The sequence below is a fragment of the Lutra lutra genome, chromosome 12 (genome assembly GCF_902655055.1).
Source record: "Lutra lutra chromosome 12, mLutLut1.2, whole genome shotgun sequence".
Classification (NCBI taxonomy): domain Eukaryota; kingdom Metazoa; phylum Chordata; class Mammalia; order Carnivora; family Mustelidae; genus Lutra; species Lutra lutra.
In genome coordinates, this window is record NC_062289.1 from 85928219 (window position 1) to 85955365 (window position 27147).

At 41.2% G+C, this 27147-nt stretch overlaps 1 protein-coding gene across 1 annotated transcript; it reads right to left on the bottom strand.

Moving 5' to 3' along the window:
- Positions 1 to 1360: 1360 nt before the first annotated feature.
- Positions 1361 to 22529, bottom strand: PPP1CC (protein phosphatase 1 catalytic subunit gamma). Its single transcript, XM_047697286.1, has 8 exons — positions 22256 to 22529; positions 10777 to 10908; positions 9563 to 9793; positions 5497 to 5601; positions 4025 to 4248; positions 3683 to 3817; positions 2654 to 2714; positions 1361 to 1753 (listed from the first exon to the last, which is right to left on the bottom strand). The coding sequence occupies exons 1-8, from the start codon at positions 22308 to 22310 to the stop codon at positions 1683 to 1685; spliced, it is 1014 nt and encodes a 337-aa protein (XP_047553242.1). The 5' UTR covers positions 22311 to 22529; the 3' UTR covers positions 1361 to 1682.
- Positions 22530 to 27147: the final 4618 nt, after the last annotated feature.

Below are 27147 nucleotides of genomic sequence, written 5' to 3' on the forward strand. Positions count from 1 at the left end.
TGGACAGAATTTAACCAATGGTTTACAAAGGCAGATGTGACTTCAGACGCACATGAAGAGAAATAACAAATGAGAAAGTAAGGTTAATGAAGATTAGGATTTGTAAGGGAAGAACTCAAGTTTTATTGCAACATACTACTTTCGAATTATGAACCTCTCCTAAGATCTCAAGTCCTAAAACAAAGACTGATTTTCTCACTTACCTGGTGCTATGTAATCTTCCTGAAAGAATTTTTAGTTTTATTTTTCTAAAGATTTTATTTATTTGAGATAGAACCAGAGTGAGAGAGAGCGAGCGAGCATGCACGTAAGGATGGGAAACAGCAGGCTGAGGGAGAAGCAGACTACTCCCTGCCTGAGCAGGGAGCCTGATGTGGGGCTTGATCCCGGGACTCCATGATCATGACCTGAGCTGAAGGCAGACACTTAACCAACTGAGATACTCAGGAGCCCCTTTTCTGAAAGAATTTTAAGCAAGCTACCACACTCCATGCTCTATCACCTGAGTAGAGTAGCCCAATTTTATAACTAAAGAATTTCAAAATCCTCAAAGTGACACAATTGATAATGTCCAGGGCAAAGATTAATGACACATGAAATTTGCCTTTGCCATAATCAATCACCGCTCATCTTCCTTCCTATAGTTAAAGAGGGAGGTGGGAGACTATGACAATAAAGTAAAATAAAACAAGTTTGGATTTGTCACAGAATGTGGAATAAGGCACTAGAGGTCAGGAGATCCAATCTCCCTCCCTGACAGAGGAGCATGCTTAAGGGGGAAGACGTTGCCAATGTCTCAGAACCAGAGACCATTAGTGTGGACAGGAGACTGGACCCCAGCAGCCCTGTGCTTTTCCCTCCACGCACCACCACTGGCTCCAACAGTCTCTTACTAGGAGGCTCTCCTCCCAACTCCCTGAGAGAAGCCAGTTTTTGATAGAAGAAAGTGCTTTGCAAGCAACATGTCTTCACTCACTTTTAATGTACCTCAAGAAATTAATATCCACTTGACACATTCGTGACACACGTAATATGACACAACGCTGTGTTCCATATGAATCAGGGAAGCGAGAAGAAAGCAGAGACCTATGCATGCAAACACTGGTGGTTGAGTCTGGGAAAGAAAGCCGTTGTTCATCCGAGCCCGGACAAACAGAATACTACGGATACAGAGACCTTGCAGCGCACAAGGCCCACACCTCCCACCAGCAGCAGGGGCGGAAGAGAGCGCTGTTTCATCACCCAGCTTCAGAAACGCAGTTACGTCGGGTCAGAACTCCACAAACATGAGCATCCCTATTACAATCCATCTTTGGAAAACAGACTATTTGAAGGAAAACAAATCCAAATTGAAACTGTGTGGTTTCCAGAGCAATTTATTCATTAAAATCTATTCAATATGCCATCAACAGTTCTCCTGTGTGTATTGTGCTGATAAATAGACACTGAGAGGATTTAACAAGTTCGTCGTTTAATAAGTCTGAATTCATTTTCACCACATGGTATTGTACACGGTCATCTGTTGAAACAGATTTCTTTTTAACAGATCTTAGTTTAAAAAAGTCATAGATACTGTGAGTTCTGTATAAACTGGTGGATATTTAGTTAGTTCCTTTGTTTTGACTTATAAGCCTCAACTTCACCGCAGAATAAAGAATGTAGGCCAAAGAAAGCATAATCGGTCACTCGTATAGAACAGTATTGTTTCTATAATTTGAAGCTTTCTGAATGGACGGGTTCAGGCCTGATGTAACTGTAAAAAGATTACTTAATGAATAGACTATATGGAAATTGTACAAAATGTTATTAACTTTAATCATTAATAGCTTAAACAGCACTATGTTACTAACTGCTATTCAAAACCAAAAACCTGTTCTTGAATCCCCAACAAGGTGGCAGGCGTATACCACGCCGCCTTGTACTTAAGGGTGTGTCAATACATATTTCAACAGAAACTTTGGCTTTAGGAAAGAGTCACAAACATTTAAAATAATGGCTTTAATTGTCATTTTCAGTATACGGTAGGGGAAAGTGTGCTTTAATTAAATATACATCATACCAGTGATGCTGGCAAGGTTGAGTTAATCCTAATGTTGATAGCTATAAAAACTAGTTTGTACATGACAAGACAATGAGAAAAAAGCAATCCCTTTGAAACAAAATTAAAAAAAAAAAAATGTTCACAGTGGTCTGTATCAACAGTATGCATTTTATGACAATAACATGTACAGATTGAGCACCCTAGGGCTCTCTTTATATCCTAAAGAAAACGAGCATTTACATTATTCATGGGCTGAACTGAATTTTAAAAAGATCAATTGTACACTTACCCCTTAGACAGGATAAACTGTTCTGGGGTGTACAGCTTTAACACCATCATTAAAGTTGTTTGCAAAAGGAATACAGAGTTAAAAAAACAAACAAACAAACACATTTTTTCTTGGGAATGGAGTCTTTCATTTGCTGTTATAACTCAGCAAATGCCATTCATTAACTCAAAAAATGGAAGGGGGGCCCCACAAACACACTATTTGAGCAAGCTGACCAATACACATTACAGTTTTAAAAATGAAGGTTATATACTCTATGTTACAAGTCCCAACTAGGCAGTGTCAAAATGACATCTATTTCTTTGCTTGCTTTGTGATCATACCCCTTGGAGGTGTTACAGGTCTCGTGGCATTCGGCTTCTTTTTCTCTGCAGGCTTTAAAATCTGCAAAGATTCAAAGGTAAATCCATTTTAGGAAATATTCGTAACCCCAAATCTTAAGATTTCTTAAATCTCACTCAAATCTTTTGTTCAGAAAGGTTTCTGACCATTTAAAACTGACCCAACAACTCTGAAAGCCCCACTACCATATTAACATAAACATGTTAATAGCTAATATGTAAACATTTTGATAATAAATGCTATGATGAACAGATGAAATACAGGGACAAAGTATTTTGCCTCTGGATAAAATGACAATTTTCTGAAGTCAGATCCTGTAGCATCTCCAGGTTGGAGAGCTCCCCACACCAGTGCTTCTCAAACCCACAGGGGGCCCTCTCATAATCTCGGGGAGCTGCAAATTCTCCCCAATAGTTGGTGAGACATTTAACTGATGACTGCCACTTGACCTCAGTAGCTTTATTTATGATTATGACTGGGCTAGCTTAAAATTGTGTAAGTTTAATTGTAGTGAGAGAGTGAGAAAAAGACTCAGGCTTTAAGTATAAATGATACTTCTACACCAAGTGAAGGCCAAATGATGTCCTGGTGAATCAGTCTTGTGGAAATTAGAGAAAAGTGGTGGGAGAAGGGAGTAATCACACAGCACATCTGGCACATGGCAGTTCGTTCTATTCTCACATACAAGCGGGGATTTAATTTTAGCTGAACATTATACTGACATAAGTTTTAGATTTATAGTAAAGGAACTATAAGCATGAGGAGCCAATTAATTGTTTTTTTTTTACCCCATTTAAATAATGTAAAAACAGTTAAATTCAACATGGCAGGAAAAGCCGACAATTTTTTTCCCCTTAAAAGGGGTTCACTGATTGCTGAATTACATGGGAAAATAAAAATTCAGTCTACTCAACATAAATGAACAGTAGGCAGAAAACAGTCATTTTTTTTAAAAAAAGAAGTAAAATTCAGACATAATAGAGGAAAACAATGTTGAAAGCATTCTCTACCTGAAAAGAACACATTAGAGTTTCGTCCACACTCATCATGGCACCTGCATTGTCAAACTCTCCACAATAATTGGGTGCAGAAAACAGAGTGACCAACTGCCTCTTTGCAAAAAATTCATATCCATCTTCAACCACCTTGGAGAGAAAATGTTTTTAGTGTAAGTAGATATAAACTGCAGGTGAGTATAACCACTTTTCAGTTTCCCATTGAGCCTGATATCCTACAGGTCATCTGCAGAGACATTTTGTAGAATAAGCAATACCTACCCACTAAAATCAACAAGGAGAATCTGTGCTCACACACATGCTCTTAAGTGTACATGTAAAATTCAAAATCAATACCTGGTGGGCTCTACATATAAGATCCAAATCATGCTTATGGAGAAATTTTGCAACCACTTCTGCACCAAATGTGAAGGACACTCCTCTGTCATTTTCACCCCAGCCTAAGACATCTTTATCGGGGTCAGACCACAAAAGATCACAAAGAAGACCTTGATCTGGTACATCGGTTGGTCGCATAATTCGCCGAATCTGCTCCATAGATTGAAGATCTGGTGATAAACCTGTCACATGAAAAAAAATGGAAAGAAAACAGAACTTCACTTTAACAGTTCCATCTGCTTAGAGAGACTAAATGACGCTAACTTGGAAGGCTTAAATTAAATCTATGGCTATGATTTTTTTTTTATGGCTATTTTTTTTTTAGTTAGTTTTGGTTAAAAACAAAAAAAACAAAACAAAACACCAAAAACCCCAACTGAAAAAGCACTGAATTTATCATATGCACCAATCTGCCAGGCGTAGTATGTCTAAATGGTATTTGGAATCCGTTACCTCAACATACAGAGCCCTATAAAATTAATTATAGACAACTACTCCTCAACTCCTTTGATGATAATAATGAACAATGTACATTCTAGATTTTATTATTGACCATTTGTAATGACTGAGTGTAGAGGGTGCAGATGCTCAGGTGTGATGCAGCTTTCCAGGAAACCTGTGCTGTCCAAGGTCCATCAAATCCATCAGACCAGCTAAGATGTAGCTGACTTTCATCTGAGTTTAAAATCACATGCCCAGGGGCACCTCACTGGCTCAGTGGGTGGAGCATGTAACTCCTGATCTCGGGGTTGTATGTTCAAGCCCCATGTTGGGGGTAGAGTTTACTTTAAAACAAAACAAAACAAAACAAAAACAAAAACAGAAACAAAAAACTAAAAAATTAAAAAAAAAAAAAAAAAAAATCCCTTGCCCAGCTCTACCAAATCCATCTGAAGTATAGGAGGGCAGGGATAATGGCTTTATTAAAATACCTTGTATTGGCTCTTCCACAGTTGTCTAACTTCTGACCACGGGTGAAAAGAAATCCTTTTCGTAATTACTATTTTAATTATGTTATATAAAGCGCAATCATGGAGAAAAATAATATTGCTTTTAAAATCCAAGTCAGAAAAATTTCTAAAAGGAGAGGATCAAAAACAGACCAAGGAAAGTCTACTCACATTTTCAGTATTCTGGAGGATTTATGATACAGCATATTAATCACTCTTCATTGTATACTTAAAAAATACTTTCTGCTCTATTTTCAAGTCAAACTGTTACAGAGCCTAGAATTCCCTGTAACAAATCAAGTCCTTACTTTAGATTTCTATCCAAATGATCCTGGATGCGCCAGAGTGGACCCATGGTAAACACATCAATAAAGGAGAGTCACCTGACAGAGAAGTCATCCCAATGACAACTCGAATGTCAAAGTGTACCCCCTTCAGAAGGGAACAAAATCTATTTGCAACTAAAATTAGCCCACATACCTCCATGACAGCAGAATATCTTCTCATCCACGATGGCTGCTATCGGTAAACAGTTAAAGCAGTCTGTGAAAGTTTTCCATAGTTTAATGTTATATCTTCTTTTACCTGTGAAAATTTTAGGATGGTTAAAATAAGAGACTGGTGTTCTACAGGTTCACTGTCTCAGGACAATTTCTCCCAAAGTAAGGTGCTAATTACTTTTTAAGTAAACAAGAATTATGATTTATTAAAAATTCCCTAGAGGACAGGTTTAGAACTAGATATACTTTAAAATCCCACAGAAGTTTGAAATCAGAATCCCAGATGTAATGATTAAGGGTTATCACTAACCCTCAATAATAATGTGGCAGCTCTGACTATTTGGAATCTAGCCAGTTTTGTCCCAATTCCAATCCCAACCCAGAGGCAATTATGAACAGCTTACACATGTGCCATTACCATCTTCTTTCTGAGGAAGCTTCTGAGAGTTAACACCCATCCCATCTACCACTATCATTAAGAGCTTACTGGTACCAGAGAACTCCCAGCCCTACAGACTCGAGTTAGCAGGCATAAACAAATAGAGGGGAATACAGACTCTTTACTGTAGGTGCTCCAGGATAACTATTACTAACACTCCAGAAATGCTCAGAACGTTCCCCCCAGAAACAATGTTATAGGGTGGTTATATTCCCCTCACCAGCACCTGTATGCCATGCATTCTGGAGTCACAGTGTGATTTGGACATAAGCACGACTTTAGGGCACTGGTCCTGCAAGCAAATTATGTTCTGAGTTAAAAACCTACTTATAAATTCTGGAAGCACAAATCTGTCTGAATTGGGTTGAGAATGGCCCAGTTGTGAGGTGCCTTGTCTCCTGTACCTCCATATCAGAAAACCCAAAGATCAAAGCACAATCTTCATTCCTAAAGCCAAGTCTGTCCTTCGTCTCCTCTCCTTTCTTATTCTAGGGACATCTACAGGTTTAAAGCTGAACATTTTTGAAAAGTTAGAGTGGCCCAAGCAGCAGGTCCCCGAACCACACCTTCCACTCCACTGTAAAGTCAGTCAGGTATGGAATTCAGCACAGGGTTTGGAATGTAATACAAATTCAACAAATACTTGACTTCTCCCTTTGCACAGGACTATCGTCTTTCCTCCTAATAGTTTGTTGTTCTAGGACTGGGTATAACTCTCACCATGGTTCACCCTGTTTCGTATTTCTTTGGAGGTCACTAATTCCCTATCCCTGATCTTCCTTCACTGGAGGGTTCTGGAAGCCAAACAGAAGGCTGAAAGGGAACCTTTTACTTAGAAAGTAAAATAACAGAAGAACAAGGCTGGGCTGGTCCTAACCTCCATTCATAAAAGTGATTTGGTTCTGTCTCCTATTTTCTACCGAAGTCTATCTCTGAATGACCGTCCAATGGCTCACTTGGATTTTCTCTTTGTCCGTAGGCTGCATTTGCCAGTCCCGACGAAACCTCTTCCTTCTTGAAGTCTGCTTTGCTCCCCGTTTCTTTATTCATGAAACACACTCCAGCTTGTCTTGCAGACTCCCTTGCTATCTCCGCTGGCTCCTTCAACAGAAATTAGGATTCTTCTTCCTGTTGCCTCGGAGAATCTTAAGTCCTAGGACCCTTTCTGTCCTCTCTATTTCCTCCCTAAGGCCACTCTAGACCAGTAGGAACATCTGGCTCCAGAAATGTTTAGCCTGGATAACTGCCACGTCTCTTCCAGCTTCCAAATCCAGGGATTCTGAGCCAGAACCCCTAAGGCAGTTTCCTCTTACTACAGATCAGACAGCTCTGGTATCAGAAAAGGATAACACACATTTGCATTTTACCTAACAACGTATACCAGCTTTTCCAGGACTGCACTCCTTACAAAAAAAATTGGGGTGGGGGTCGGAGGGAGAAACAGTAGCACATAAGAGTGCTTGTTGTGGGGCGCCTGGGTGGCTCAGTGGTTAAGCCGCTGCCTTCGGCTCAGGTCATGATCTCAGGGTCCTGGGATCGAGCCCCGCATCGGGCTCTCTGCTCTGCGGGGAGCCTGCTTCCTCCCCTCTCTCTGCCTGCCTCTCTGCCTGCTTGTGATCTCTCTCTCTCTGTCAAATAAATAAATAAAATCTTAAAAAAAAAAAAAAAAAGAGTGCCTGTTGTACTTGTGAAATAAGCCTATCACTTAAAGCAGTGGTTTTAAACTATTCCATGAAGTCTGCATTTTAATAAAGCTTTTCACTGTAACTTGAAAACTTTAATAAAATTATCATCAGTTTTTTTTAAAAGTCTGCAAACCATCAATCAAAAGCCACCTATGTCAAGGACACTTTTCTGCTCACAAGTAGACTGGATGGCAAGTTATACCTGCCTGATGGGGGATGAGGGGAGCTTGAGCACAAGGTTAATCGGTAAGTCTTGAGGACCAAACAAGAATCGACCAATGCTGACCATCTAAAATAATTTTTAAAGTCTTCGGCATTAAATAGAATCTGAAAACAATGTAGCTAATATCCTCACATTTGGATATATGTCACAACAAAGAGATTATCTGGATTTGAACTTCATCAATGAAAACATCAAAGTACTTGCTGAACAGCAAACAAAAGGAAACTTTCCTTAACCTGTTCTAAGTATCAGTTGTAACAAATATCCAAAACACAACTGATAAAACTTGCTGCCTCTCATCTCACTATCTTAGGAATAAGCTCTACTAGTATTTCTTTCATTGTCAAAATCGAATCTTTCTTGGGGCGTCTGGCTGGCTCAGTTGGTAGAACATCTGACTCTTGATCTCGGGTGGTGAGTTCAATCCCCACGTTGTGTGTAGAGATTACTTAAAAAAAAAAAACAACAACAACCTTTCTGGCCACAGACTCAGTTGCCCTAGTCAGTTCAGAACCCCGAAGATTTTTCTTTGGTGATCCCTCCCCACCTCATCTTACCAGCTAGGTCTCAGGGCCTCAGACTAGACAAACATACAATTATGGGAGAGGGTGAGAGTAGGAGAGCTAAGTCTAGAAATATAATCTTTCTAGCAGTGCACTTCTAACAAATGAGCTAGCTGCACACATCTGTGTGGAACTGAGATGGAGAAACACCACACTATCAGTTACGACTACAGTTTAGGGGAGGGACACAGTGACAATTCTTTACTGGCCTTGTTATCATCACTGGCAAATGTAGTGAATTCCTTAATGACCTCTCTCCTCCCTGTCTGAAGCCTCTCCTGGCAGAAATTAATAAGCACAAAAGGAGGATGGGGTAAGGACCCAAACTCCCCTTAAACATTTTATTCTTACTGAACAACAGTACAACAACAAAAATTCCACCAAACCTGGCAATTTTTAAGGCTTTAAGAATCTTGTTTTTTGTCAATTAACAACTCAAAGTATACCTTCAACTAAACAATCCAAAATGGGTCACAGCATGTATAAAATATTACACAAATAATTTTTTTGTTTTTAATTTTGCTTTCTCCTTTCAGCACATTTTAGGATAACTGCTGTTTGTCCTGGGTGCACATGTGCCACATGGGGGGGGGGGGGGGGGGGGAGGAATCACACACAAAAAAGCAATTATTTGTATATTTCTAGATACCATTTACGTGAACTAGAAAAGGCAAATCTACAGAGAAGGAAAGCAGATTAGTGCTTGCCTGGGGCTGTGGTGACAGTTATACAACTCCATAAATTTATTAAAAATCACTGAACTGTATACTTAGATTTTATGGAAAGAAATTATATCTCAATGAAGTTGTTAAAAACAAAACCATTTGGAAAGGTCCTCAGAGGTGTACTAAGGATTAAGTTCAACGATGATCTTAAAGAAGCCAGCACTGCGACCACTACTTCTTAATCTAATCTAATAGTCACATCACAAAAGAATCTAGGACATTATTATACTGCAGTGGGAGTGTTATTTTTTTTTACCTTAAGAAAAAACTAAGGTAAGAGCAAGTTAATGAAATAGAAAACGAGAGATTATAACACTTCATCTAAATGTTCACAAATCATAACAGATGTATATGCAGTTTATGGCCAAGTATCTCAGTTTAAAAGTCTTCTTAGATGTAGAAAGTACTTACATTCATCATAAAATCCATAAATTCTATTGATGCTGGCACATTCATGGTTTCCTCTGAGAAGAAAAAAATTCTCGGGATATTTGATTTTGTAAGCCAGTAAGAGGCAGATAGTCTCCAATGACTGCTTCCCCCTGTCCACATAGTCCCCAAGAAACAGGTAGTTGCTTTCTGGTGGGAAACCACCATACTCGAAAAGTCGAAGCAAATCATAGTATTGCCCATGGATATCACCTAGAAGCAAATATTTAGTTATACAGTGCCCTCATACTTATGGTTCAATCCACTAAAAAAGTTTTGGAGAGACATCCTTTAAACATGCATTGCATAATGGGATTGACCCCTAATAATAAGAGATAAATTTGATGGCTAACATTAAATTCCAATCTTGTATCATGTTAGTTCAATTGAGCTTAATAACAATTTTAAGCGTATACTTAGGTCTAGAATCTCACACAAAGTCAACTAATTAAGAATTAATTTTGTGGAAAGGATTATTAATGCCCAGGCAGGCCTTCTTGCCAAGTAACATGGCTTTCCTTTCAGGTCCGCTGACCACTATCAGATCTCCGGCAGCTCAGCCTGTGGGTTACTGTGTCAGCAAAACTGCTGCGTTGCTAGTGAGCCCCAGACCTGTGTGAACAAAGGTACACACACACACACACACACACACACACCCACCCAATTCATTCAGCTCTCAATTCCTGCTAGATAATGCCAAAGAACATTTTACTTTAAAAACATACATATAAGCTTTATCAATGTAGTAAAAAACGCTAGAATATTTAGAATTACTCAGATTATCTTCAGTTTTTATACAGATTATCTGCATCTATCCTGAAGAAACAGACTACAAAATGGTATCAAGGAAAAGTCTGTGTTAAGCATAACCAGTCTCGCTTTAAGCTTAATTGTAATTCCTATGTATTCATATAGCACAGACCTTTTCTTAGCTGTTTGGTGTCATTTCTTTCCTTTCTGCTGCGATGCTTATATTCCTTTAGTGAAATAATTTTTAGAAAATCTGAAGCACACCTAAATAAACTAAGTCCATTAGTGGTATTAATTCTAAAAGTAAAGTTATTTAATTTTAAGTAGTTACCGATTATCCATAAGCAGCAAACGATTCTGCCGGCTAACACAAGGGCACCTGTATATTCTCGAGTCACTCAATCAATGGCATAATCAAAGGCAACTGTTCACGTGCCAAAACCTACCACATATTTTGAGTGGTGCTTCAAGTTCTAGTAGGATAGGCTGACTGAGAAAGATCTCTCGGGACTTTAAGCACAGTCCTCGAATTTCATTCTCCTGTAGCTGGACATTCTTACCAGGCTTGGACCCTCTCACTGTGGGGGAGAAAAACTCCAGTTAGTCAAATGAAGTAAAAATACAATTTAACATACAAATTAAAAATACCTGAGAAGGCAAAAATATAGTTTAAATGGCTTTCTGGTCGACTTTATTTTCACAACCCTTCTAAAGAACATGGTTTTAATTCCTAATTATAACTGTAAAATCTCAGATTTTCATCAATTATTTAGTTGCATCTTCTATACTAAGTTAAGACTTGTTAGAGTATCTTGAACAAGGAGCCACATTCTGTGTATGAACACTGTTAGAAAAGTATTCGTTTGCTACTTACTGAAATCAGACTCGCTGTGGCACAGCCCACAGCCTCAGTTCTGTATCCAAGCCAGAAAACTAGCCTTGTTCACCTACAACCTGTCCACCAGGCTATCTCTTTTTGCCTCCTGTCTTCTCCTCTCCAACCTTATAAATGAACTAGTCTTTGTACAGATGTCAGAGACTGTCACATTACTGAGCTGGTTCTAAGGATTCTTGTTTTAAAGTGTGAGATTAGGGGCACCTGGGTGGCTCAGTGGGTTAAAGCCTCTGCCTTTGTCTTGGGTCATGATCCCAGGGTCCTGGGATCAAGCCCGGCATAGGGCTCTCTGCTCAGCAGGGAGCCTGCTTCCTCCTCTCTCTCTGCCTACTTGTGATCTCTGTAAAAAAAAAAAAAAAAAAAAAAAAAAAAAACAAAACACACAAAAACAAAAAACAAAACAAACCACAAAAAAAACCCCAAACTTTAAAAATGTGAGATTGGAGAGGCACATGGGTGGCTCAATCGGTTAAGTGTCCAACTCTTGATTTCACCTCAGGTTGTAATCTTGGGGTTGTGAGATCGAGCCCTGTGTTGGGCTCTGGGCTCAGCGAGGGAGTCTGCTTGAGATTCCCTCTCTTCCTCTCCCTCTGCGCCACCCCCCTACTCCCTTGCATACAAATGCTCTAAATAAGTATTTTTTTTTTGGTGAGCATCTTTTCATATATATTTTTAAAGATTTTATTTATTTATTTATTTGACAGACAGAGATCACAAGCAGGCAGAGAGGCAGGCAGAGAGAGAGGAGGAAGCAGGCTCCCTGCTGAGCAGAGAGCCCGATGCGGGGCTCGATCCCAGGACCCTGAGATCATGACCTAAGCCGAAGGCAGCGGCTTAACCCACTGAGCCACCCAGGCGCCCCTAAATAAATATTTTTAAACAAACAAACAAACAAACAAATAAATAAATAAATAAAGGTGAGACTGGAAAAGCTCAGAACTCTCCCACCATCAGTGTTTTTCAAAGGATGATCGGTATTTCCTCAAGAGTTCTATGAAAAAATTTAAGTGTTGTTTGTATTTCACTGTATCACTTTAGGCTCGTTGTACATATTTTGCTGCGCAATCTCTGGGACTGCATCTGTGAATACGATTATGCCCTTACAGGGCAAAGGATGTCAGAGATGCTGTAAAGAAGGCTTCCTAGTAATCTGAACAGATGCAAAACAAGAAAAGGGAGAAAGAAGTATTGGTACAGCACTGTGTGTTGCCCATATCTGAGCACCCTTGAGTTCTACTCACTATCAAAGTAAAGCACTCCAGCCCTGTAAGAGTTCATTTATCGGCAGGTAGGCAGGAAATGAAATTTTCTGTTTTGATTCCAGTTATAACAGGTTAGACAGTCATTAAGTACAGATTAAAGAGTACTGAATTGCTAATTTTACCTTAACCTTACAGTTAGGAAGTGGCCTGCTTGCTGGTAAGGTATGGTTAAATACAGGGACTGATTCTTCTCAACTTGCAGTCTTAATACTTGTTTTGTACAAAAAATTTATAAAAGCATTCTGTGAATTAGAACTGAACCAAAATCACAGGACCAGACTAAATACAGACTGTTTGGTTACATCCTTCCACCATTAAACCCAATATAAAGTGATTTAGTTTTAGCAAAACCACAATATCCATCAGATTAAATTATTGTTGCGAATTTAAATTTTATCAGTTTTGGAGACCTTGTACTCAACTTTCAAAGTCATTCAGCCTAATAAGTGAATAAAAACAGTAAGTTTAACTGGTTTGTATCTAGCTTTGTTCTGTAAGTATTTAATGTTAGAGTGTCAAAAATTACAGGTAAAAAACCTGATGTCTGTTGAGAAATTTTTTCCATCAAAAATGGCTGAGAGGGGCGCCTGGGTGGCTCAGGTCATGATCTCAGGGTCCTGGGATTGAGCCCCGCGTTGGCTCTCTGCTCAGCAGGGAGCCTGCTTCCCTTCCTCTCTCTCTGCCTGCCTCTCTGCCTAGTTGTGATCTCTGTCAAATGAATAAATAAAATCTTAAAAAAAAATGGCTGAGAAATACTGTCTGACAGAATACTGTCTTAGGCAAAGCCATTCTTCAGTCTGAATAGCACTGAATCCCTGAGTTCTCTGAAGAACAAGTTCTGAACAGAAACCCAACACTGTGTAGAGGAGGTTTTGCTTTTTCAATGAAAGAAAGTACACAAGAAAAGATGACAAGAGGGAACGGCCAAACTCTTGAAGCACACAATGAAGAGAAAATGCTGAGAGCAGTGAACTACAGCCTTAAGTTTCTTTACTGGTTCTATAGCCTTGAGCAAATTACTACTTTGGACCCCAAAATATGTAACTGAAGTAAACCAATACCAGTCTCCTTCTGATCAAAATATTATGAAATGAGAAGTAATGAAGAGGAAAGTGCAGTAATGATAATTTGAGGGAAGATATGAAACAGACACATCTATAATACTACAGCAAGTGAGCAATGAAAAATGGTTTTCCAGAACCACAATAATTTTCTCTCCTGAGACACACAGTAGGGATCTCAAGAAACACTCCTGATGGAAAGACGGTGGGATTTCTGCTTCACTGGCCAGAAAACCCCAATCATTAGCAATTATACCACAAGTCAGCCAGAAGCTTGGGCAGACTGCCCAGCAGGAAACTTTTATTTTTGGCTAGGAAGTGACTCCTAGAAGGTTCTGGTTTTCAACCTCAATCTTTTTCAGCAGAGCCGCACACTTGTGAATGAATGGTCCACTTTTAAGTCTTTCAAGAGTGTGTAATAATTATTCTACATCTGTATGGAATGAAGGCTGTACTGTTAATATAAACGCTACCATTAAATCAATGCCACCAGATTAAGTTAATGTTGCTAATATAAATTTTACTGCTTTTGGAGGGTTTCCCACTACCACCTTTAGACATAGTTTATGATAGCTTCCTTACTCTGTTTTCCTGTTTGTCCTCTGAGTGGAGTATACAGATTAAGTAAAAAGCAATACTGCTAACAATCTAAAAAATTTTTTAAAAAAGATTTTATTTATTTGACAGACAGAGATCACAAGTAGGCAGAGAGGCAGGCAGAGAGAGAGGGAAGCAGGCTCCCTGCTGAGCAGAGTGCCCGACGCGGGGCTCCTCGATCCCAGGACCCTGAGATCATGACCCAAGCTGAAGGCAGCGGCTTAACCCACTGAGCCACGCAGGCGCCCCTAAAAATTATTCTTCATGTGCAATAAGGATTAAATGCAGTTTTTCCAGAACAAACAAAGATTTTCTACCTAGAGAACAGTGCTCATTAAAAACAACATGGTCCCAAAGCATCTTAAATTCCCTACAATTAGCTCAAGCAATAAGATTATGAAAATAGAAACTGCGAAAACTATCATTTACCAACTGGCAAATACCTGCTCACCCTTCAAGACTGCTTATACATTATTACCTTGCCCTGGAGAGCCTCTCCTATCCACCTCCTCTCCTCTCTTAAGCCTAGTTTATGCTTTCTGAAATGCTCTCACAACACTTGGCTACCACTCAATACACATCATACTTTGTACCATAAATGCCTCCTTGCTTCCACCTATTCATCTGGACCCTCTGGTAGGCTGTAAACCCCAAGACCACACGACTGGCTCTGCAGTGTACATGCCCATGGCTAGACGTGGCAGGGGCTCAAACTGCTGTGTGAACGAAATCTGGATAAATCTCTTGAGTACTGATGACATGTGGTATTAGAATTAAACATGCATTCCAGACTACATGCTTTTGATTAGCAAAAAACCTGTGTCTTTGCTTTAAAATTAAAAAAGCAACAGTGTCATTTTCCTATCAGCCTTTAACAGAACATTTTTCTAGTTGCAAAAATTTAGGATTACTCTTAAATTTCATATTGAAGATGATCTAACAATTAAAAGATAAAGATTTGGGGGCACCTACGTGGCTCAGTGGGTTAAAGCCTCTGCCTTCGGCTCAGGTCATGATCCCAGAGTCCTGGAATCGAGCCCTGCATTGGGCTCTCCGCTCCATGGGGAGCCTGCTTCCTCCTCTCTCTCTGCCTGCCTCTCTGCCTACTTGTGATCCTTGTCTGTCAAATAAATAAAATCTTTTTTTTTTTAGTATATGTGCTGCCGAAGCGAGCACAAATAAATAAAATCTTTAAAAAAAAAAAAAAAGATTTCAAAATGGGTTTTAGCAGTTCAAATAAACACTAGCTATTTCTTAAAAATAGCCGTATTGGCCACTAGTGCATAAATCTACTTCACTATTTTCAATGTCCATCAAGTAATCACTCACTAGTAGCTGCAGCTAACATTTACCAAGCACTTACCACGTGCTGGGCACCACACTAGCATGCTTTACGTTGCCCCTTAATCCTCACAACAATCCCACGAAATTATGCTCTGTCACTTCTGTTACAGTCTGGGATTTAAGAGGTTCAGTGACTTGGTCCAAGGTCACAGAGCTTATAACAACACCAGGCCCCTATGAACTCTAGGTCTGGTGGTGCTGCTACCATACTACTCCCCTCCCAACTAAGGATTTGTTCGTCTTTAACTTCCAAACCAAGGAGTTTTTACAGGACAAACTACCAAAACCCTAATATATGGTGGTCTCCGCTTCCTAAGAAAATTATGAGACAGAATATAAAATCATTAAGCATCCTTACAACTGAGAAGTATTAAATCAGAACGAATTTAGGCAATCTGTTTGTTAAGACTATCAATACTTACTAACCACGCTTCAAACACTCAAGAGAATAGTTGTGGAGTATCTACTATGTGCCAGACCCTCTGATGGTTGCTGGGGATACCCTGGTAAACAGGATGGACAAGAACCTTGTCCTTTCTTTGTGGAGGACACAGAAAACAAGACTAGTAACTGCAGCTCATTAGAAAGGCTAAGACTAGAACTATCCCTTCATAAAGATTATAAAACTAAAAGTTCACCTTAAGGATATTATCTTCAGTACCATTAAAAAGACAAAGGTTTTTTTTAAAAATAAAAACATCTCTATTTTAAATAAAAACCTCTCTAATTACAAACAGTGCAGCTCTACTTAATAAACATCAACCAATACTTACCTTGAGGTTTAAAGCCCTTACTGTGCTGTGTGTGCAATGGGAGAAACATGCACAAAAACAAGACCCTTGGTAGGAAATTCAAGAGCTGTCATGTCACCTTCCTAAGTAGCTATGGTAGTTCAAATAGTAAACAGCAAATTATTTCAACAATCTCCAAAGGAATCCAAAATATTCCAACAAATAAGAATTTCATTTTCCAGATGGGAGTGTTTCTTACAAACCCAGATGCTAGGCATTGCGTGGAAATCAGCAGGCATCGCAAACATGTGTGGGTTAGTGATCAATACATTAATATACCAATTTAGATCCTAAACTTATGACTTTTGAGTAAAAACCTTTATCTGGCTAGAATGATTCAGAAAAATGCATTATGGCTGTTAACAGCAAGGATGGTCTATAGAAACTTAGCTATTTATCTGGCAAATCACTAAAATGAGTGTATGATAAAAACTTCCATGCAATTGTATCAAAACCAAATTGACAAAAACTCAAAATAGTAAAAGAATGTAATCGGTGAGTATTTGCAATGACCGCTTTTTCTCACAAGCAACACTAACTTTTCTGACAGCCTGGCTGCAAGCAAAGCAGAAATGAAAACCACACAAGGGAATTTAAGACTACTTTGGGATTATCTAGGAATGATAAAAAAGTATTCTTCTTGCTCTTTAATTAAAAGTCCCTTAATTGTTGAAAGTAAGTCTAATTAAAAGAAACAGCATACACAAAGAGAGCACCTAAGAATGGCATAACCAGCATAAAAATAAGCTGCCGCAGATTTTGCTGTTTTAAGATAATCTTTAAAGTTGGTGGTCATCTTAAAACTACTGCACATCACAAGTTCACTTCAGCGACAGAATATCAGTAACCTCACACTACATGATAGATTTAGGAGAGGGAGACCTCAAACCAAGACGAACAGCAGCAAATATGTGCAACATTAAAACTTTCCCACAAACAACTACACAAAATAGAAACCACAAAAATGTTATTAAGAATCATTTGGTTTCATCACAGTCACCAGCAGGAAGACTTGCTACTTTTAGACCACCTGAATTGTTTCTGCACAGCACACGCACTCCTTCTTGACTTTCCTAACTGCTACTGTTATACTTTGTGCATTTTTTTTTTTTTTTTGACACACAATGCTACAACAGTATATACTTTGGACATTTAGAGGTGATACCAATTTTCTTAAGACAAATACTCAGGATATAGTTGGAAAACACTACTGCTCTCTTGAGTATCTTGAATTTTCTACACCTAATGTGAAACCAGTTTATTGAAAGATGTTTATCTTTTCAGCCTAACAACCCATTTTGATAAAACACCACTAATTAGACTTGAGGTCTGACCCTGTATTTTATGAATAATTTACATTTTCATAAGGCTTAATACCAGTGACACCCACTCTGGGTGCCAGCAAACCCTGGAGGAATGGAGACATTGGAAGTTCAAGGTGCATAATCAAGACCTGTTAGGTAAATCATCTGTTCTTACATGCTTGGAAACAGGGGGCTGATCCTAAATCTTAATAATTCATCTCAGAATTCCATAAACCCCCAAAATATGAAAATTTTCCTTATTCATCTTGAATAAGACTTCAGTTTTAAAGCAATTCACATCAGAATATTGTCTCCTTCACATTTCCATCTTTAAGGTCTTCTAATTGCAGTGACTGTAAATGAAGTGGAACCGCCAAGCTGGTATAACCGTCATCAACCACTGCCCAGCTTCAGGATCAGTAATCCTCACCTACCTCAAGTAAACGCACTGGCACAGGCACATATCTGCAGAACAGGTCAAAGATTACAGGACCGCAATATCAAAGACATAAAACAATCTCACCGGCCAACCTCTATCTTTGAAAACGGATTACTAATGCGCAGCCCCACACCGCCTCCATTTCACCGGCGAGGGAGAAGGAAAGGCTGGCCTCTGCTCTGGTGGCTCACATTCCCTCAAGCACTTTGGGACACACGCCATCCTGTTAGATTTCACCGATGCCTCCTGCTACTGACAAACACGGGGGCACTCTGGACACAAGGAGAGTAATCCTTTCCACGCTGTGGTTTAGAACTGGTGTAAGCTGCAGATCATGTCTCCAAGAGATCCTTCCTCTCCCACCTCATGGGAGAGGATGAGGCCTACTACTGACATGCTGCAAGGGGAGGGAAGGACAGTGGGTCTCTCAAAACAGACTTCTTGTAAATTAGGGAATTAGTAACACAAGCTTTGATATTACTGTCTTTATCAACAAAACGCCCTATAATTGTTTCCAAGAAAAGCCTCCAATTGTTAAATTATCTGACCAATTAAAAAATAGCAATTGCAGAGGTCTCATTAGAAGATTACTTTGTTTTCTTTGATCAAAATTTAAAGAACTTTTTTTTTGTCCTTTGTATGATCCTCAAGACCAGGCACTACTGCCTTTTTAAGATTAGAATATAAACATGTTTCATATTACACCAAAAAGCTAAATACATGGGCCACTTAATTTTATAGTTTCAGAGTATCTGAACACTCCCTACTTTCAGATGAACTCTTACACATCAGAGGATTTAAGTACTAGACGTGTTCTGAGGGCCAAGGAAGAAGTCATATTTAAATCACTTAAATAGGACAATTATGCAGAGCCTGACAAGGTCTTGTAGTTTGACAATCGTCATCTTCAGACCACAGATGCTTTTTTTGCAAATCTGGATGTGAAGTAAGTTATACCACCTGCTACGTAAGGAAAGTACTGGCCATCTCTGCTCCCCAAACTAGGTCACTTACAAAGTAAAACTCTGCCCTCTCACTTTTCTCCAACATGGGGTCTATCAGTCCAAATCAACAGCTGGCTTATTTTCTCTCTAAATCTAACAAGTTTTACTATACAGTCCTTCAAATTATTGAATGTTAAACTAAGGAGTTTCAAGTTTTATCATTAGCAAGGCAGAGCCTGAAAAAGCTTCCAAGGTAGGTCACCTAAGTGATGCCTCACTTAAGGAAAAACTACTTAAAATTTAGACTAGAAAACAACTGCAAAGCTGTAGTCCAAACCAACATGATGGCTTTCTTAAAGAAGACCTCACTTTGACTTGCCTTTTTAGTACTATTACTGAGCCATTTCTCAACTAAACTTCAGTCTTAAAAAGACAATTCTGAACATATAAAAAAGATCACAGGGGCGCCTGGGTGGCTCAGTGGGTTAAAGCCTCTGCTTTCGGCGCAGGTCATGATCCCAGGGTCCTGGGATCGAGCCCCTGAGCTCTGCTCAGTGGGGAGCCTGCTTCCTCCTCTCTCTCTGCCTGCTTTTCTGCCTACTTGTAATCTCTGTCTGTCAAATAAATAAAATCTTAAATAAAAAATCACAAAGTTCATATAACATATTCAGATATACTTACATCTTAATTAAAATTCTTAGGGAAAGGACACCTGGGTGGCTCAGTAAGTTAAGAGTCCACCTTTAGCTCAGGTCATGATCCCAGGGTCCTGGGATGGAGCCCCGCATCAGGCATCAGGCTCCCTGCTTGGTGGGAAGGCTGTTTCTCCCTCTTCCACTCCCCCTGCTTGTGTTCCCTCTCTCACCATTGGTCAAATAAATTAAAAAACAAAACAAAACAAAACAAAAACAACTTAGGAAAAAAGGTTTTGGGGACAGTACAAAAAAAAAATCAGAAAATTTATTATCAACATTTTCTAACATGGACATGTATGCGTGCGCGTCTCTGTTTAATCTGTATCCTCAATGGATCATCTTCAATCGTTCCTCTGCCAAATTAACACTGATAAGAAAAAAGTAAATCTGAAGTATACAGTATTGTGCAATTAGACCATTCCAGAGACACTAAAATGCAATGCTTTATTAATTTCAATAAAAAAATGATAAAATAAAAAAATCTGGTTTTCAGTGCAACATAACATGTAAAGAGGAACTATTAAGAAACAATCTCATTTTAGATGATCCAAGTTTATCAAGGTAAATTTCTTAGCATGATTGAAAAAATAAGACTAAATGAACAAATCTGTTACATGAATAGAGTTATAAGCAACGAAGGTCTTAACAAGACTTAAATGGTTTTAAAGTTCTGACTCTAATCAACACGGATTCCAATTTTTTGTTTCCTCAGTGAAAGAAAGCCCAGCTAATCTGCCCTGTATAGATACGCAAAAGTTAAAGGGTTAAAATGAAAATATTTAATAAAAAGGTCCTTTCTTATTGCAAACTGTTTTAATCGGTTTCTGGCTGTCTGTGGCCTCACAGAAATCAAAGGACTGTATTAACTATCATGAAAACATATGAAAAATACAGTTCTTATAATAAATGCCAAGTCCTGAATGAGTGACAAGGTTTTCACCCACAAATGCCACCGACATCTCAAGAGCATTTCAGGGGACTTTATAGACATATTTCTTTTTTTTTTTTTTTTTAAGATTTTATTTATTTGACAGAGATCACAAGTAGGCAGAGAGGCAGGCAGAGAGAGGGGGAGGAAGCAGGCTCCCTGCCGAGCAGAGAGCCCCATGCGGGGCTCGATCCCAGGAGCCTGAGACCATGACCTGAACCTAGGGCAGAGGCTTTAACCCACTGAGCCACCCAGGCGCCCCTAGACATATTTCTTTTAAGAAAATATACAAGTTAAAAAAAAAAAATCCAAGATGGATTAAGATATTTTCAGAAATTTAATTTTAATGACTTAATTTAAAAGATCTGCAAATTCTAGTACCAGAGCTGCCCCAAGTGTTCTTGCTCTGGACTCCATCTCTCAAGCACTTCCAGTACAACATTTTAGGAGCACAGTATAAAGGCAAAAAGCGGTTAAAACTCAGCCAACTCTTCATTATCCAGTGCCCAAATCAAGAGATCCGAATTCTTCCAAATCTCAGAAAACGAGATTTAGTACACAGGCTTGGAAATTCGGGTGGGGGACGCTCACTTCAACTACCCTGTTTAAAATCCAAACTTCATCTGTATCCGCCATCAATGTGAATCGACTGTCAGGCACTTCAGGAGTCTTAGGTCAGCCAAAATTAAAGCTTTCTTTTAACCTAAGCTTAACCTCCTTCCTTCAAACATAAGATGGGTGGCATGTAGCAAGTTCTAGCTCCCCGCTGGCTTTGAAACCTGCCACTAATGTGTGACCTTGGTCAAGTGACTTAACCTCTGTCTTAGCTTCTTCTGAAAACCGGGAAAAAAATAATAGCACCCATCTCTCAAGATTGTTGGGATAATTTATGATATGTGTGTAAACTGCTCTAAGAATGTTTGACACACAGTAAGCGCTTTAGAAACGCTGAGTATTGCTATGAATGTAATCATGAGAGGAACGCAAAGCGCTTAATACAGAGCCTGGCACACTGGAAAGATAACCCAACTGTTATCATCGCTGGTTTCATGTTAGAGGCACGTTCAGAAAAGAGCGCGGAGTCCTCTTCAAGATAGGGTAACTTAAGAATTAAGTATTTGGGAAGGCAGGAGGGGATGGATTCCCATACCCTCAGCAGATAGGAACGTTCGCCACCAAGTAACAAGAAATGGGCCGTCCGACCCCAGCCCCACACAAAAAATAAGCATGATAGGAAAAAAGTCCCCAAAGCCCCATCAAATTGCTTTCCGAGAGGACGGGTACCAGAAAGTAAGGAACACGCCGTCCTGTAGGGCGGACTGGGGCCCCCAGCCCTCTCTCCTCCAAGGGCTGGTCCCGCTTCTGGGGCGCAAGGGGAGTACGGACCGGAAACGTGGGGGTGGGGAGCGGAGTTTTCAAATCTCCGGGAAGAAGGCTGCACCTCCGAGCAATGAATGAGCGGAGCCGGCAGGGTCCGCGGGCTGGGCCAAGTGCGGGACCCCGGCCGGCCTCCCTCCGGCTGCAGCGCCTGGCTCCACGAGCCAACTCGCGGAGCTCACTCCCGTCGGCGCTGTAAGCCCAACCGGCCTCCCAACTCCCCCCTCCCCCGCGAGCTCCCGGGACCGCCCGCCCTCCCACCCGCAGCGCGTCCGCCGACCCCTTCACCTTCCAGCAGCCGTTGGATGATGCTGTCGATGTTGAGTTTATCTATATCCGCCATCGCCTTCCCACCGCCGACCCTCCCGCAGCGGCGCCGCCGCCGGCTCGCGCCCGGGACTCACACCTCCTTTCCCACGCCTCGAGCACAGAGGCGGTGGTGGCGGCGGTGGCAGCAGCCGCGGCGGGTCCCCCCCAACCGCCCCGCTCCCTGCTTCCTCCTTCTCTCCCCACTGGAACCACGAGAAGAACAAAATGGCCGCCGACTCCTTAGCCAGTCTCGGTCGGCGCACGGATGCGCGCGGGGGAGTGCAGCGGCCCGGCCGGGACTTCTTTATGGGGCAAAAGGCACGCGGGAGGGGGCGGGACCAGAGCGAGGGGGAGGGGGCGGGGCCAGAGCGCGGGAATGAGGGAAGACGGTTGAGCGTAACTGCGATCGCGCGCGGGATCCCTCCGCCAAACCGGCCGGGCAAATAGGCCCCCTGGCGGGAGCGGGAGCTGCAAAATTGCACGCGGGAGTTAGAGATGAGCGGAAGATGCAGCTGTACGATCGTGGGATTGCAGCCTCCGCCAGATACAGTTCATTAGGCCGGATGTTTGCAGGCTTGGCCATGTGAAAGCCCAACGAAAGAATTCGGGGGTTCTCTAATTTAGCCCCTAATAGAAATATGCAATAGAGGTGGCGACGGAGTATTGAAGAGAAGTAGGTTGATTTATTTTGGATTCAGACTTCAGATTTGCTGGGATTTGGGGGTAGGGGAAGGTTTATTTGGTCACTAATTTAAAAAGTCGTCTCCCAGATAAATCAAGAGATTAGCAGTTACCCATTCTGCGTGGTGGGATTATGGGTATTTGTGTGTGTGTGTGTGTGTGTGTGTGTGTGTGTGTGTGTGTGTGTGTGTGTGTGTGTGTCCTCTGTAACTTTTACATTTGGGGAAATTTTTTTTTTTTAATCCTCTCAAAAATTTTTCATCATTCCTATCTTTGGATTATCTTTCTTGAACTCGGCAAATTATATAATCATCGGAACAGTTACCCTGATTCCAGCCAGAACGAAGGTGAACAGAACAAGCGTGTGCAAGCAGATAAAGGAAAAATCTGCAGATTTCGCGCGTCGGAGATCGAGGCCGGAAGAGAGGAGCGAGTTTGCAGGGGCCGGCAGTGCGGATAGTGCAGGCAATCCTGGCTTCTGCAGGCATCCTAGGAGACTTTGGCCCGTTCCCCTCCGCTTCCCGGTCTCCCCAAGTGCACCCCTCTCCAAGAAGCCCCCAAAATATGCCACCCCCGGGACTAGGGGGGGGGTTGCTGCACCTTGCCTTTAGCTGTGTTTGGAAATACAGCCCACATTCAGGGAAACATCTGCTCTCTTTCCTGACCTTTACATTTGTCTGTTTGCTCCTGCAGCGTTTTAGCAAAGCCCTTTCCCAACCCCCTAGAAATTAATTTTGTTTCTCAAGGCACACAGGATGCCTATCCCATCCCCAAATGCCATCGAGGTGATTGCACCATCCAGGCACCAGTCCTCCACAGGGGTGCCCTCCCTGGGCGGGCTCCTTGCACAGTGGACTGCACTTCCCCTGCTGCTGGCAGGAGGTGGGTTGGGGTGGAGCATTGAGGGATAGGGCTTCCCCCCCACACACACCTTGGCTCAGCTTCTAACTGCACTTTCCCCTTTCGAATTCATTCTCCCGTGCTGTAACTCTGTCCACCAGAAGATACACAAGTGTCGTTTGTCAGCCTAGGGCACGGGGCCCAGTTGGTGACATTCAGAGTTGATGCCCAGCACTTGTGAACAGTTGGCTGTTGAGGTCAGGGTGGCTCTCGCTGGTTTTCACGAGACTCTGGGCTCCTCCAGGGCAGGGTGCATCATCGCAGTGGCAATTAGAGCAGTAATATGAAAGACAGCGATTCATTCAGCAGACAAATATTTATGGAGCACCTACTCTGTGCCAGGCATTGTTCTAGGCTGGAAAGCAGGGGTGAGTAAGACTGACAAGGCCCTTCTCATGGAGAGTCATCTAGTAAGCCAGACAATAAACAAAGATGCAAATAAAAATATCAGCTTCTGATAAGTGCAGTGGAGAAAACAAACAAACACTACACTCGTTTTCTTGGTATGTGCCAAAAATTATCAAATCCCTAAGACAATCCTAGGAATTATGTACTATTCCTGTCATCCCCATTTTATAGATGAAGAAAGTGAGACACAGAGAGGCTAGGTTGTCTTCTGAAGGTCACACAGCTAGTAAGTTGCAGAGCCAGGCTGGTACCTAGGACAGCTAGAAATCAAAGCTCTTGTTCATATGTAACAAACCACCACTGTGAATCCCCTATACCTAGCACACCCCTGACACATGAATGTGGAACCCAGTGGAATGATCTAAACATGTCTCTAACACAAAAAGAGTGCCATGATTTTCCACATACAAAATGGCTGGTCTGTTAATATCTGTTGACATCATCAGGGCTGGAGGAAGAATTCAGACGACTGGGGCATAGGGAGGGTCTCTATCCATGTGCCATTCTTCTTTGAACAACCCCCCCCCCCCTTGAGTCCAGTTTTGGTGGCATATGTCTACAAGAATTAGCTGGCTTAGAGCCTGAGAATGGCATGGACTCACAGAGTAGGCCTGAATGGCTCCCAGAAACCAGCAAACATCTCTTGGAAGAAAGAACTGGTCCTCCAGTTCTCCCATGTGCCATTATCAATACTAATGGCCTCCCTAAGGACTAGCAGGCAAGTATTTGCCTGAAAGGCTACCGTCTAATAGGTGGTGTGTCCCCTCTCCTCTCTATGCCTCCCTTTGCCCATCTAGATAATGAGGATACTGGATTAAAATGTGCTTTTTGAATGCTCTTCCTTGGATTCACAGAGCTTTCTTAGGGGGCTGCTGGAGTTGATGGGGAACTGATGGGTTTCTTGTCCCCCATCCCTTGTGTCAACCAGAGCAGCACCATGGTACACAGTAAGAACTTAATATTAACTATTACTACTGTGATCTGTTTTATACATTGAGCTTCCATATAAGAGGGGCTGTGGCCAAATTATTTGGAAACTCTGTTGTATTTCTAGGGATACTTCAGCTTTGAGGAGGATTCAGGCACCATAAAAGAATTAAGCCAAGTGGATAGAGTAGAGACTATGGTGAGCTGGAGAGACCACACCCATCCACCCAAGGAGCCAGCCACTTTCAGTTGGAATCCATTGAGGCCATGTGAGAAACAGGCTCAATGTGGCCAGATCCTCTGAGTTTTCAGGAGAACTTGGACATTCCATTTTTTAGTGAAAAGTTCCAATTTTTGCCTGGTCATGAACTCAAATGCTTCTTCTTCTTCTTCTTCTTCTTTTTTTTTTTAAGATTTTATTTATTTATTTAACAGAGGGAGATCACAAGTAAGCAGAGAGGCAGGCAGAGAGAGGGGGAAGCAGGCTCCTCACTGAGCAGAGAGCCTGATTCGGGCTTCATCCCAGGACCCCGAGGTCATGACCTGAGCCGAAGGCAGAGGCTTAACCCACTGAGCCACCCAGATGCCCCTCAAATGCTTCTAAAACACTATATGAGACTGACAAAACATACCTGGGCTACATTTGGTCCTTAATCAAAAATTTGGAACTTTGTTCTAGAAAGTTGGGGGTGAACTCTTTTCCCTCCCTTATCTCAATTTAATGAGCATCAGGATTGTTAAATGATACAAATAAATGATGATGAGGTTTGCCAGCAAATCTGGACCTGCCTGTGTATTTTGGTGGTTTTGTACAAAGTGGAGAACCATAGGAAAAAATATGGTGAAAGCCTTTGACAAGGTCCACAGCTTTGTTTCAAAGTCCTGTGGTATTACCAGCAGACACTGGTATTCTTTTTGGCAAATGTTCATTGAGGCCTTACTCTGTGTTGGGCCCCATGTAGGAATCTGGGGACATAGCAGTAGGCAAACCAACATAGTCTCTGCCCTCATGGAATTCCCAGTCTATTAGAGGAGATAGGCAGGAACAGAGAAACCATTCAAAGAAGGTAATTTCAGAGTGATAAATTTTGTGAGAGAATTAGAAGGGGTCACATGACTACATGGAAGAAGGACTCCGAGGATTTGACCTTTGAATCAATATCTGAAGGATAAGAAAGAGAGTCATGGGAAGAACTACATAGGGGAAGAGTTTTCTTAACAGAAGGAACAGCAAGTGCAAAGGCCCAGAGGCAGGGACAATTTTCCAGCGTTGGTAGACTGAAAAAAGGCCAAAGGATAGTGTGAGGGGCAAGTGTTGGGAGGGGAGGTTGAAGAAATGGGCAAAGGCCAACCACTCAGGGCCTAGGAAGCCAAGGGAAGACATTCACATTTTAAGACTAGTGGGGAATCACTGCAGGATTTTAGTCAGATGAGTAACATGATCTGACTTGTTTTTTAAAGTTTTTTTGTTTTTTCTTGTTTGTTTGTTTGTTTTTTTAATTTGACAGATAGCACAAGTATGCAAAGCGGCAGGTAAGAGGAGAGGGAGAAGGAGGCTCCCCGCTGAGCAGGGAGTCCGATGAGGGTCTCATCCCAGGACCCTGGGATCATGACCTGAGCTGAAGGCAGTTGCCTAACCAACTGAGCCACCCAGGTGACCCCTGATTCATTTTTTTAAAATAAGCTTTTTATTTTTAAATAATTTTGGGTCTACTGAGAGTTACAAAGATGGTACAAAGAGTTCCCACATACCTTTTACTCAGTTTCCCTTTAATGTTAACATCTAACCCAACCATGGCATCACTCTTCATTTTTTAAGACATCTAAATCATAAAGAAACATTGGATCAGAAAATACTACGTAATAGGGGCACCTGGCTTGTCTCTGTTTGGTAGAGCCTGTAACCCTTGATCTTGGGGTTGTAATTCAAGCCTCACATTGGGTGTAGAGATTAT

What these genes read in the sequence shown, in the direction of transcription:
- PPP1CC (XM_047697286.1), bottom strand. Translation starts at nt 22,310, where the DNA reads ATGGCGGATATAGATAAACTCAACATCGACAGCATCATCCAACGGCTG. An exon ending in TTATGGATTTTATGATGAAT is followed by an intron (nt 5,602 to 9,562) that starts GTAAGTACTTTC and finishes AAATTTTCACAG; the next exon opens with GTAAAAGAAGATATAACATT. An exon ending in ACCTGTAACACCTCCAAGGG is followed by an intron (nt 1,754 to 2,653) that starts GTATGATCACAA and finishes ATCTTTTTACAG; the next exon opens with TTACATCAGGCCTGAACCCG.